This window comes from Bombus fervidus, chromosome 2, assembly GCF_041682495.2.
Source record: "Bombus fervidus isolate BK054 chromosome 2, iyBomFerv1, whole genome shotgun sequence".
In the NCBI taxonomy this organism is placed as follows: domain Eukaryota; kingdom Metazoa; phylum Arthropoda; class Insecta; order Hymenoptera; family Apidae; genus Bombus; species Bombus fervidus.
The window spans coordinates 22,684,921-22,697,362 of NC_091518.1; the positions used below are offsets into that span (position 1 = coordinate 22,684,921).

The 12,442-nt window shown below is 32.2% G+C and overlaps 3 protein-coding genes across 3 annotated transcripts; 1 reads left to right on the plus strand and 2 right to left on the minus strand.

Moving 5' to 3' along the window:
- Positions 1-118: 118 nt before the first annotated feature.
- Cyp303a1 (Probable cytochrome P450 303a1) lies at positions 119-4,168 on the minus strand. The gene is made up of 10 exons (XM_072022664.1): positions 4,042-4,168; positions 2,766-2,851; positions 2,342-2,593; positions 1,810-2,251; positions 1,504-1,684; positions 1,330-1,438; positions 1,071-1,251; positions 841-958; positions 620-758; positions 119-525 (listed from the first exon to the last, which is right to left on the minus strand). Exons 2-10 carry the CDS (start codon positions 2,848-2,850, stop codon positions 344-346), a joined length of 1,689 nt encoding a protein of 562 aa, XP_071878765.1. The 5' UTR covers position 2,851; positions 4,042-4,168; the 3' UTR covers positions 119-343.
- A 1,630-nt stretch (positions 4,169-5,798) lies between these two features.
- LOC139998250 (ribosome assembly protein METTL17, mitochondrial) lies at positions 5,799-8,080 on the minus strand. Its single transcript, XM_072022672.1, has 9 exons — positions 7,924-8,080; positions 7,590-7,743; positions 7,109-7,493; positions 6,859-7,018; positions 6,647-6,790; positions 6,502-6,570; positions 6,297-6,435; positions 6,049-6,187; positions 5,799-5,971 (listed from the first exon to the last, which is right to left on the minus strand). Exons 1-9 carry the CDS (start codon positions 8,032-8,034, stop codon positions 5,845-5,847), a joined length of 1,428 nt encoding a protein of 475 aa, XP_071878773.1. The 5' UTR covers positions 8,035-8,080; the 3' UTR covers positions 5,799-5,844.
- Positions 8,081-8,261: 181 nt separating this feature from the next.
- LOC139998246 (solute carrier family 53 member 1) lies at positions 8,262-12,407 on the plus strand. The gene is made up of 11 exons (XM_072022661.1): positions 8,262-8,400; positions 8,512-8,665; positions 8,768-9,027; positions 9,097-9,358; positions 9,419-9,594; positions 9,654-9,755; positions 9,811-10,048; positions 10,133-10,327; positions 10,399-10,568; positions 10,642-10,775; positions 11,744-12,407. Exons 1-11 carry the CDS (start codon positions 8,332-8,334, stop codon positions 11,982-11,984), a joined length of 2,001 nt encoding a protein of 666 aa, XP_071878762.1. The 5' UTR covers positions 8,262-8,331; the 3' UTR covers positions 11,985-12,407.
- Positions 12,408-12,442: the final 35 nt, after the last annotated feature.

Here is a 12,442-nt window from a genome sequence, read left to right on the forward strand (position 1 = left end):
TCGTATAGCTTCTTATATAAATATATATTATTATAAATATATATACATACATAAATATATACACACACATGTATTTTCATATAAAATAAAATATATTTTTTTGAACATTAAAATATACTTTACTCGATACACTTTATTTTTTAAACATTAAAATATACGCTTACTTAGGACTATTGTAATTACTGTACGCTATTTGCTACATATACTGCATTATAAGTTTACATTAACGAAGATATTATTTTCATAATAATTTATTGATATCAATTAAACCGTATAAGGATTGAGTCGATTAAAAATTGCCATTACTTTTGAGTGAAATTATTTTAAACGCTTTCGTACTTAATTACGTCCTTAAAGAAACCATTACCCTGAATGGTTTAGGACTAATGGTGACTCCATCGACTAAATCTTCTGTCGATGGTTCTTCTCCAGGTACTGTGGAAAATGTGAATGCTTGTAACAGAGTAGTAGCTATAATAAATGTATTGCTTCTAGCTAAATTTTCCCCCATACAACGACGTCTGCCTATTGTAGAAAAAAAAAAAAAAGACAACAGTGTTAAACATATGATTATTAAAAAAAAGAAAACGATTACGTCTCATAATGTTGAAATATGTACCGAAGCCAAATGGCAAGTACGTGGGCGGCGTAGTAATATTACCACTTTTGTCTATAAATCTTTCTGGTCGGAAGTTTTCGGGATCACCCCATGATTCATCCATTAATACTCTATTGAAATTTACCAAAAGCATCGTATTCTAAAATAGCGTTAGCTATATTACTTGCTTAAAGATTTTTATTGTTTCGTACTCGATATCTTTCGTCGCATCAGATACTTACTTTTGGTATCGTATGACCCAATATCGTGGTATCTCTTTGTGCTCTATGTGGGACATTTAACGCTTGTCCTGCGAAGAATCTCAATGATTCCAAGACGATGGCGTTCATATACGTCATTCTAAAGTGAGATAATTAATTACATTTTATACAGACGATCAATAAAAAATATTACATTTTCTAATAGCAATCTTAGAATCGAATTTTTGTCAAATTTTGTCTTTCTGAATCACCTCGTTCGATCTTCTAGAGTTGGAAGTCTGTTACGTCCGATCACTCTATCTATTTCTTCGTGTGCCTTTTTCTGTACTTTTGGGAATAGCACTAAATATAAGAAACAAAAGCAAAGACCTTTGGACGTAGTTTCTGAGCCTGCTGTAAATAAGTCCATACAAATGGCAAGCAATTGAGATTCTGAAACATAATTCAATATAATTACAATCGATTTAAATGAAATATTACTCTTAAAACGTATCTCTAATGTTCAAATACCTGAAAACGTGTTGTTATAATTTTTAGAGTTCAAAACAGTTAGATATACGTCCATTAAATCTCGCGGCGAGTCTGGTACAAAGCCGTTCTTATGATTATCCAGTTCATCCTATAATCATATTACTTAGCTTCTCCTATAATTGACATTCGGTATTGAAATGGTATTTCGTTTACCTTGAAGTACTCCCAAAGTTGTTGATGAATCTCCACGAACGATTTGTAACCGGACATTTCTGGCGCGATAAATCTCAATAGCGGAAAATGACCAAACGGTGCTCCTAACATATCGATTTCCGTTAAAGCCTGTGTCAGAATTCGTTGGAAATAAGTTAGCTCCTCGTCACCGATATTAAACCTGAATCAGATATCTCGAATATAAATTTTGTTATTGAAAAACTGTTTGATCTTTCAATGAGACCGGATCGATATTTCAACTATCAAATAAGATAATACTTGGAGGTAACAGAGACAGTGAACAACCTTTTACCAGCTATCATTCTCCACAAAGTATTGAGTACTGTAATTCCAAACACGTCGTTCATTGGAATTATCGTTCCACGATGGGATTGAGCCATCTTGATTTTCACGTATTCGTAAGCATTTACGTACAAATCCGAGGCTTTTAGTTGCTTTTCACTCGTTGTACGCTTCTCCATTATTTCTGACTCGTTCGCCTTATCTTTTTCAATTAATCGATGTATCTGTCCATTGTCATACTCGTTATTATTGCAATACATTTTAGATTCGTTAATTCGATTATTACGTTCGTCGCTGATTAACTTTTTGATGTGTTCAACGAGCGATCGGCACTCTTCTTGTATTATCACAGCCATGTCTTGCCGACCGAAGCCGAGGTCACGGAGATGTTTCAACACGAATCTTCTTTGTTCGATCCACAAATTTCCATCCACGAGAATTAATCCTTGAATCGAAAAGATCCAAATACATAAATAAAAAATGAATTATGATTTAATTAGATAACTAATGAAAATGTTGATGCTGATGAAGTTACCTCTCCTACAACCGGAAGTTCGCACATCGTAAAGTAGACCAAACGGTCTTCCATCGCAATCTTCGTTAGCGAACATTGTTCGAATGCTCTCATAATCATTTAGTATCACGATACGGTTCACGCCGATTTTCAGACCGACCACTGGTCCATATTTCTTACATAAAGAGAAACAGGTCTTGAACATGTAACCAGTTTTCTTGCGAAGACGAATCAGTTCGATGGCGCAACCCAAAATTGGCCACCATTTTGGACCTAAAATCCTTAAAAATTAGACATACACCGACCGCGTTCTTCTTAATATTTATCGAATTGTTGAAAATAATATTTTTATTCGATTTCTTTTTTTACTAATTGATAATCGGCTTGGGGCAGGAAGTTAAAAATGTATAAATTAAGGGAAATATAAGTTAGAGAATATAAACACCTGGAGGATATCCTTTCGGTTTCCGCGATCCTAGATATAGTAGCAGTAAGAGTAGTATTATACATAACACCACCGTGGAAAACATACTGCGAACAAAATAAATACCGTTATAAGTTTACTTTACAAGGTACTCGATATTTTAACACAAATGTATTTGTTTATTTATTTAGCAAATCACGACCGCAAACCCTACGGCACGAGGAACGATAATGAATAACGAATGTACAACAAAGGAAGTAAAGATGAAAAAATGAAGTTACGTTATATGAACAACGCTGATTGCCTTAACTTATGAAACCAGCTGCTTCGGAGATATTATTTGCGTAGTAAGTTGCCTATTCTAGTAACGGGGATAGAAAATCTGAGATCACTTGAGAAAAAAAAAAAAAAAAAAAAGTCAACCCGAAAGACCAGTGTTGCATAAATAAATTCTAGACTGCATATACTATATCAATTATATAATATCTTTAGCGGAATATAACGTTTCATATCGATACATTTTCATAAAAAAACTTTTAAAAATACGCTTGCAATAGTTTCGGTAAGGGAAAGTGATTAAACGAGACTCTCACCTCGATTGCCGTTTCCGACTATTTTGAAACGTGGGTTTGCACCGCGCTTTTGAGGAAGAAAGTGGGCATGCACACAGACTCGTGAGAGAAAGTTACACGGAAAGGCCGAAACATGCTCTCACTTTCGTTGTTTCATAACTCTTTGCGTAATCGGTGTATACACTTAGGCGTTTTTATTCTTTTTCCAAACGTGTCATCTCTTTCGATATATTCCAATTCCATCTTCGATCACTGATTCCATGTCTGCGATACACAATAGTATCAACGATATTATCGCGACCAATTGTACTTTTTGTCCTCTTCCTCTTTTATTAAAACAGCCCCTTTATCTTCGCTATTTAAGTATTTCGTGAATCATACGACGAAATCAAATTTTCGTTATTGTAAACTACTTTCTAAAGTTTCCTATGCAACTGTCTCCCTTTTCAACGTATTTTCTTTTGTCTTGTATCGTCTTGATAAATAATATTTTTCGAACGAATCAAAAAAATACAATTAAAATCTATGAATAATAAATTTATAGCGTTCAAATAATTTATAGCGCAATAATTTATCAATGATTAATTTAGAGAATTTGTTTTAAAGTTAGATAAAGTGCAAATCGATATAGAAACACATTCAATTACATTGAATTTAGATTATTAAAAATTACTAAAGCGACAATTTGTCTGATACATTTATTCGTATCCTTAAATCGATCTTACCTTACATCTGGAGAAATTTGCTGTACTGTTGTGCACGCAAAACTGGCCGTGGTCCAGCCTGCAAACGGCTTTTAAATACCCCTCTTCGTATCCAACGATTTTTCATTTTGCGGACAGAAGATAATAGCTTTAAGTTGTATCTTCGATTAAAACTTGTTGAATAACAGTTTTATGATACAGCTTAATACGGTTATCTTCTGGCCGCAAAATGAAAGATCGTTGGATACGAAGAGTAGTATTTGAAAGCAATCTTATACAATTTAAATACGGTTCAACCATTATACGCGCATCATGAGTGGAATAATTTATTAATATTAGTGAAAGTTATACATATTAACGATATCTAGCTGTAAATAACAAGATTAATTTTTAGAAGCACACTGGAAAAAGCGGAAGTTGCTGTTTTCTTTTTATTTAAAATCATTAATAATTACATTGACAGGTCCTTCAATTACTTCGACTTAGTAATTCCAATGCTTGTTCTTTATACCGTGGTCTTTCGAGTTTATTCCTTTTTTCCAACGATCTCAGAGTTCCTGAACCATGCAAGTATTGTAGTATTTTTGAACGAGTCGATATCTTCTCTAGATCTTACTATAAGTTCAGGCGACCGGCGTTGCTATTATTTGACTCTTAACGAGTTACTATAGCATAACTTGCTTTGTTCGTCTTTTCTCTTATATATTTATATTTCTTTTTTTTTTTTTGTTTTCTTTGTCGTATATCTGTCATTCTTTATTACGAGTATTTCTCTTCATTGTACAAATATAGAGCTTGTACCCGTGATTTCTAAATAAATAAATTAATTAATTTTATCGGAGTATTCTCTTTTTAGGAGTAAATTTTATCGTAGTAAATAAAAGGAGCATCAAGCATGAAACTGAAAAGATCAAATAAATTGTTCCGTACCGCGATCCAGTCAATAAACACTCGGTCATTTCTTCAGCCACAACAACCGTTCGAGAGTAGCCGTTTCTAATTTTCTAAAGATGCCATGTATCTTCTTCTCCCGTCTTATTTCTCCGTCTATGTTTCCCTTAACACATTCACTCGGACCAGCAATAATCCCCGAGAAGTCGTTACTGCCGTGTCGAAAATTAATCTTTATTACCACTAATTCTGCCTGTTCTGCCTAAAATCTGTCTGAAATAAGGTTTAATGTTTGCCGTCGAATCCCTTATTCTTACGATGCATTACCGAGGCGCTCCCCGGTTTTGTTAACTGTAACTAACGATTAAATGTTGGGACACGCGCGATTTCCGAGTTCGTCACTCGAGAGTACGCTCCGTATCTACGTTTGGGGGCTTCGGTTTGGGGCGGTCAGTTCTCATTTTTTCCTATCGGTTCTTCCAACCAATTAACAACGATGACCGTTACCCTTACTTCTTCACCGAAATTTTCAATTGACTAATCCGCTTGTCCCATGTTCTAGGCTCGTCCATCTCAAATTTTCATCTTTTCCACATATATCGCTTACACTCAGCTTTCCGCACAAGACACGCAGTAAAACGGTACCGTCCCGTGTACACTGAACATTCATTCGCACATTCAATCTCCGAAGGTGTTCTTTGTCAAATATACAGCTATTTAAACTTTACAATCCTGTGTCAGATTCCATCTAAATATTCCTATAATTGTAATCGAAGTAGGGAATCGGTTTATTCGTAGTGACGATACTAATCGAGACGAGAATTTATGATTCTCGTTGCTGAGTCACACCGCAGACGCGTCTCTCTGCGAACACAGTCAAACATAAATATAATCAAATATTTTTTATTGTGACTAAATTACGCATAAATTATTTCATGTATGTTCTTTCTCTTTTTCTATTTCTTCTTCTTGTTCTACATTTTCCTCTCCCTCTACTTTTACGATTTCAAAAGGTAGACGATCACCCCATTCGCTACTCCTTGCACAACGATATGTATTTCTAAAAAAGTAAAACATTATATTAACGTCACTGAAATTCTTTTATAATACATTTTTTAAAACTTAGATAATACACACTTTCCACTTTTCCACGTGGTAAAAATTTGTTCTTCTAATTTTCCGGAAGATGTACACATACGGCATATAACGTGTCTAGAACGTTTCAATACTTGTCTGACAATTCGAGGCCACTTACAATCATTTTCGGGACGGTTACCTAAAAAATTATACATTTTTAAAAAAGAAATATATACTGGAAATTTTATTTATTGTTCCTAGATTATTACATATAACTGACATTATTATCTAATATCGTGCTAAAGTACCTTTTTTTAGTACCACATACGAGTAACGTTCACGTTTATATATCGAGGTTCCACCAATAGGTAATGTTAGGTAAGTAATTTCAAAATTACAAGGAGTGTTATCTGTCGTATATCTAGGACACTCTGTATCGTGAGGGCACTAAAATGTTAATATTATATGTTAAATTAATGTCTACCATAAGATGATGGTTATATTAATACTTACAGGTGAAAATACATGAACATCATTGGCTTTTTTAGAATGCAGTATAAATTCTCGTGCTTCGTTAACTAGCTATTTAAAATAAAGTGATTAGCTATAAATACATTATTTAAAATCAATTACATTTTTAAGAGTGTGTATAGCTTACTTTGAATCCAGCTTTCGTTCCTCGTTCTATAATAATCAAATACCGTTCTGTCTTATGCCATAATTTTGAAATTATTTCAAGACGAGACTTTTGATGTGGTAATTCGAATAAAGAGTACGCACTCACTACAATATCGTAAGTTGGCTACAATAGAAACAACATCTCTAAACTCTGTTTTAGATATTTTAATACGATATAAGTTATATTCTTACAATTGGAGATGCAGGAAAAAATTGTCGATAGAAAATATATCTTGATTCAACTTGTGGTATAGCTCTTTTTATGAGGTATTCAGACAATTCATGCATATCTTTAGAAATATCAATGCAATAATACTCCTTAATAGAATTAACCCAGAATTTTGAGGCTGCCCTAGTGAAATTAGATTTATATTCCCTCAATATTTTTACTTCGATACCTTTAGAAGAAAGAAAAATAATTTTTATGTATATTATGTCTTACCACATAACTGTTCCAGTACCCGAACCAAAATCAAATAATGTCTTTGGCGTGAAATTTTTGTCATTATTAACAATTTCGTTGAAAATTTTATACAAAACAGAATATTCAGGCATACTTCTATTAACTAAATATGCTAAGCTTGTGTAAGGATCGTATTTAATTGGTGTCCAATTATAAAGAATAGTTTTAAGAAGCTTTTTAGCTTTTGAGTTTTCAAATTTATCATCGTCATTTGGATCTTGCATTTCATGTTGGTTAAGTCTTGACTGAACTTCTTTCATTTTCAAACGAATATCTTTCTTTTCTGGTGGAATCTGTCGATTATGTAGATGTGCTGCTAATTTTTGACCGCTTGCAGATATGCCTTGTAATGAAATGGTTCTATCTGTAAAAATATAAAGTTAATATTTGAAATATTTAAATATAACAATCATAAAATCTTATATTAGTGATATACAACATATTTTTTTAAGCTTGTTACCTTGTAGAATGTTTTGAACTGCGTCTACAAGCCAACTTGGTTGCTCTACTTGTCTAGGTTTTAATATACCTGGGTGTTCTTTATGTTTAAGTCTATGATTTAAAAGTAATTCATTCACATTATCTATAACTTCCATTTTTTGTTTTGTTGAGAACTAATAAAACGAAAGCAATATCTAAATTTGTGCTTCCATATATATACTTAGTAATATAAAATGTTAATTGATATAAAATAAAAAAAATAAGACATAAACTTATATTACTTAGTAATGGAAAATAATAAGCTATGATTATTCCTATAAGAACAATGTATTAATATAAATGTTCTTAATTACCCATCGCATTTGTTTATATCCCGAAAAAGTTAATCTCGTTGACATGATAATCTTATTTCTGAATATTGCTTTTCTATCAATTAAAAAACTATATATATAAAATATTAACATTTATAATATAAGGACGTACTAACTTTAATGCCATTAATTAAAACAACAATATGAATGTTCAAAATTCGATGAGGCGTACAAAATATGATAATATTATAATATAATGTAGTATATGTATATTCTATAACCTCAAAGAAATTCTACGTAAAGGTATCTATCGTATGCTTAACATGTTTTTTCTAAAATAATTTATGATTATTATCCTCCTTCGTATACAATTAATCGTGATATATGTGCACTGCTACAGTCGGTGAAATTTGAACACTACAATTGTCGAATTAATTGATTCATTAAAAAATGAAATTCACAGAGCACTTAAGTGCTCATATTACACCAGAATGGAGAAAACAATATATAAATTACGAGGTAAAAGAATTAGAAATATTTATTTTCGATCTAATGTCAACTTTATAAATTGGTAGTTGATAATCAAACGTTTTAAGAAATGTATATTAAAATAAAAATACTATTTTATAGGAAATGAAAGCATTGCTCTATGCTGCAGTAGAACAAGCACCAGCTGCAGATATAACGGAATCCCATATATTAGAACGTTATTTTAGCAAATTTGACGAACAATTTTTTCACTATTGTGATAAGGAATTGGCAAAGATAAATACGTTTTATTCAGGTAAATTTTTCATTAATTTTCATTTTTCATTCTTGCAGTAATTATTTAATTTACTTACAATATTAATTAAAAAATGTATTAATTATTTGTCTATTTCGTTAGAAAAATTAGCAGAAGCAACACGTAGATTTGCAACCCTCAACAATGAATTAAGTGAAATTCTGTCAGTTTCTGAGCAGGTACAGGGAAGTCGTAAAATCCGTTACCGTAACAATATTCTGCACAAAAAGCCAGTTTCAGCACGAAAACTTCAAGAACTGAAATTAGCTTTTTCTGAATTTTATCTTTTTCTCATTTTACTTCAAAATTACCAGAATCTTAATTTTACTGGATTTAGAAAGATATTAAAAAAACACGATAAAGTGAGTAAAAACAACCAATGTATATAAAAGTATGTATTTACAATATTTAATAGAAAATTGTTACGTTAGCTTTTAAATATAGATCTTGGAGCAAAATGGAGAGCAGAGCATGTAGATACAGCGTTATTTCACACGCACAAAGACATAGACAGACTCATCGCAGAAACAGAAGCATTGGTTACCAGAGATTTAGAACATGGTGACAGACAACGTGCTATGAAACGTTTAAGAGTCCCTCCACTCGGAGAACAGCTTTCTCCATGGATTACATTCAAAGTGGGACTTTTTTCAGGGGCTTTTGTGGTTCTTCTTATAGCAGTGGTACTTTCAGGTAGCCAGACACATGCAACGCACGTATAAAGAAGTTTTTAATATTTGTATCATTTGATAGGTGCACGTTATAGCGACAACAATAATTGGCGAGTTTTGTGTAGATTATATCGTGGACCACTTCTTATGATTCAATTCCTTTTTCTCATGGGAATTAATGTATATGGATGGAGATCTTCCGGTGTAAATCACGTTTTAATATTTGAACTGGATCCCCGTAATCACTTATCGGAACAGGTTGTATACTTTGTAAATGTTATGTATGTAAGTTACTGACATATATAATATATTTTTAGCACATTATTGAAATGGCTAGCGTATTTGGATTGGTTTGGTCTCTATCAATTTTGGGATTTTTATACAGTGAAACGTTAGGAATACCACCATTTGTTCAGCCTGTAAGTCTTTGTAACATATAAAATTATTAAAAGATATATGTAAGTTATGTTTCAGATGTTGTTGTATATATTACTAGTTTTGTTTTTGTTCAATCCAACAAAAACATTACGTTATGAAGCTAGATTTTGGGCACTCCGTGTCTTGGGTAGAATATTTTGCGCTCCATTTTTCTATGTCGGATTTGCTGACTTCTGGCTTGCTGATCAACTTAATTCGCTAAATACTGTTTTCTTAGATTTTCAATATTTCGTTTGCTTTTATGTGCAAAATTCTTCGTGGACCGACGTCACTGGTTCGTAATTAGATATTGTAAATTATAATTTTACTCAAGCTCAACAGAAGTTAGTAATTACCTAATCGATGTATTTTTTGGTAGATGCAGAAACTTGTATAATGCGCGAATTATCAATGAGATTATTTGTAGCTTGTTTGCCAGCATGGTTTCGATTTGCACAGTGTCTACGGCGATATAGAGATACAAAGGAAGCCTTTCCTCACCTTGTAAATGCTGCGAAATATGCTACTAGTTTCTTCGTTGTAGTATTTTCTTATTTATATTTAACTAACGCTAGTAAGTATCTTTAAGAATAATTAACATAACGAAAAAATTATAATACGTCTAGAGTAATTACTACCTTGCAGAGTATTACGTGATGTCTACCGAAAATCCCTATTTTTATTTATGGATAATCGTAAGTATTATGAGTTCTTGTTTCACGTATACATGGGATATAAAATTAGATTGGGGATTGTTCGACAATAATGCAGGAGAAAATAAATTTCTAAGGGAAGAAATTGTTTATTCCTCTCCGGTAAGTTTGATCGTTTATATAAATTAAGATAGTAATTTTATATCTATGCAGTAATATTTATATTATGTTGTAGTACTATTATTATTTTGCAATAATCGAAGATTTCATACTCCGTTTTGGTTGGGCATTTTCGTTATCTCTCACCGAAATGGGATACGTACATGCAGATTTAATGGTGTCTATAATTGCGCCATTGGAAGTGTTCAGGTAAGTTAAAAGTAAGTTGATAGCGTTAGCAACATAGACATATTTTTAGAAATTGCGATTTTGGCTGTACATCCATGTATGATCTATTTCATACTGCACATCGTTATGTAGTCTCATTTTTAGACAAGCTTGATGACATTTTTCGTTTGCATGAAATTTAAAATCATTTTACATTTCAGTCACGCAAGATTTATAAAGCGATGTTGACTAAGTGAAACAACTAATAAATCATAATAAACAACAAAATAAAATTTTTGTTTGTTTTTAATTTTTATCCCTGTTTTATTTATTCCATCGTGTATTTCATTAATCGCATTAATTTTTTTTTTTTCGGTCTTCGTTAAATGTTTAAGTAATATTTTATTATTGTCGATTTATCATCAGTAATTACGTAAACGTTTTTATTTATCATAAGAAATATTATGTATCAATTCGCCTTACTAATCAGTTGATAGAAGGTACATATGGAATTATTTTCGTCTGGAAAACGAACACCTATACAATGTAGGCAAATTTCGAGCTGTCCGAGATATCTCCATAGGGCCTTACAGACGCAATGAGCACGATGAACCGAAGGCTGCTATACATCTTATGGATCGTACGAACAACGACGATGATGAAAGGACGGCGTTTCGTGATCATTGAAATTGTCATCTTGTAATTGCATCTTTTATTCTTGTATACTTTAATTTGTAAACATAATCATTTTCATGTGTGTGTGTATATATATATATATGTATATATATACAATGTATAGCCTCCATTTATCAATGAAATGAATTCTTTTTTCCTTATTTGTATACTGTATACTAACTTGCATGTTTCGCATGTTAAGTCAACTAATGGTTTAATTTATGCTTTCAAGCTCGTATTTATCCATCATTTTATCACGTTCGAAGTTGTCACGCATAAAGATCGATTACACGTACAATTTTGATTTCAAAGTAATTGCTGCTCCTTCCTAATAGGAGATTTGTATGGAATTTTTTCCGTTTGGAAAACGAACACCTGAATAATTGCGGCAAGTTCAGAGCTGTCAGAGATATATCTGTTGCACCGGTTGATTGCTCTGATCAAACTCAAATCTTGAGGATGATGGATGCAGCGGATGGGGTGATCAACCGGAAGAGAAAGCAAAACGTAGGGGATAAAAAGTCATCACGCACATTTTCTAGAGGCGAATCTCTAATTTGTGATCTTGATACATAAACGTACTCGAGTACAACAAGCGATTTACAAAAGTTGGATATTAATCGATTTCCCTCTGTAAATGTAAAGAAAATAATAGTTTTATTCGTATCGTTAAAGTACAAGTATGTATCAGAATGATTCTACGAGTTAGACTACATGTGGTAAATGTATAAATCTCGCGAGTGTATCATCAAGTTGTTATACAACATCCATTAGCTATGCTTGTATTCTTGCCACAATTTCGTCTATGAATATTCCACGCAGTCTCGTTCGCGAGAATCAATTTTTCGAGAGTTTCGAGATGTTCGTTAGAATATGTCAGAATCTTAAATTCAAAATGTGGCGGTAAATACACCACGAATAAACACGATTTTTTCTTAATCATACAAAATATCAATTACAAATTGTAATTAAAATAAAGCATTTTGATGTTTTTAGTAAGTTATTGGAATTCTTTCTCTTAATAAATAAGTCTT

Bases quoted from the DNA above. Each gene is read 5' to 3' on its own strand.
- Cyp303a1 (XM_072022664.1), bottom strand. From the start codon at position 2,850: ATGTTTTCCACGGTGGTGTTATGTATAATACTACTCTTACTGCTACTA. The intron at 2,252-2,341 runs GTAACTTCATCA...TTTCGATTCAAG, and splicing joins AACTTCCGGTTGTAGGAGAG to GATTAATTCTCGTGGATGGA. The intron at 959-1,070 runs GTGATTCAGAAA...ATCTCACTTTAG, and splicing joins ACTCTAGAAGATCGAACGAG to AATGACGTATATGAACGCCA.
- LOC139998250 (XM_072022672.1), bottom strand. From the start codon at position 8,034: ATGTTAATATTTTATATATATAGTTTTTTAATTGATAGAAAAGCAATA. The intron at 7,019-7,108 runs GTAAGACATAAT...TAATTTCACTAG, and splicing joins GGTACTGGAACAGTTATGTG to GGCAGCCTCAAAATTCTGGG. The intron at 5,972-6,048 runs GTGTGTATTATC...TTACTTTTTTAG, and splicing joins ACCACGTGGAAAAGTGGAAA to AAATACATATCGTTGTGCAA.
- LOC139998246 (XM_072022661.1), top strand. From the start codon at position 8,332: ATGAAATTCACAGAGCACTTAAGTGCTCATATTACACCAGAATGGAGA. The intron at 10,569-10,641 runs GTAAGTTTGATC...ATTATGTTGTAG, and splicing joins AAATTGTTTATTCCTCTCCG to TACTATTATTATTTTGCAAT. The intron at 10,776-11,743 runs GTAAGTTAAAAG...CCTTCCTAATAG, and splicing joins GCGCCATTGGAAGTGTTCAG to GAGATTTGTATGGAATTTTT.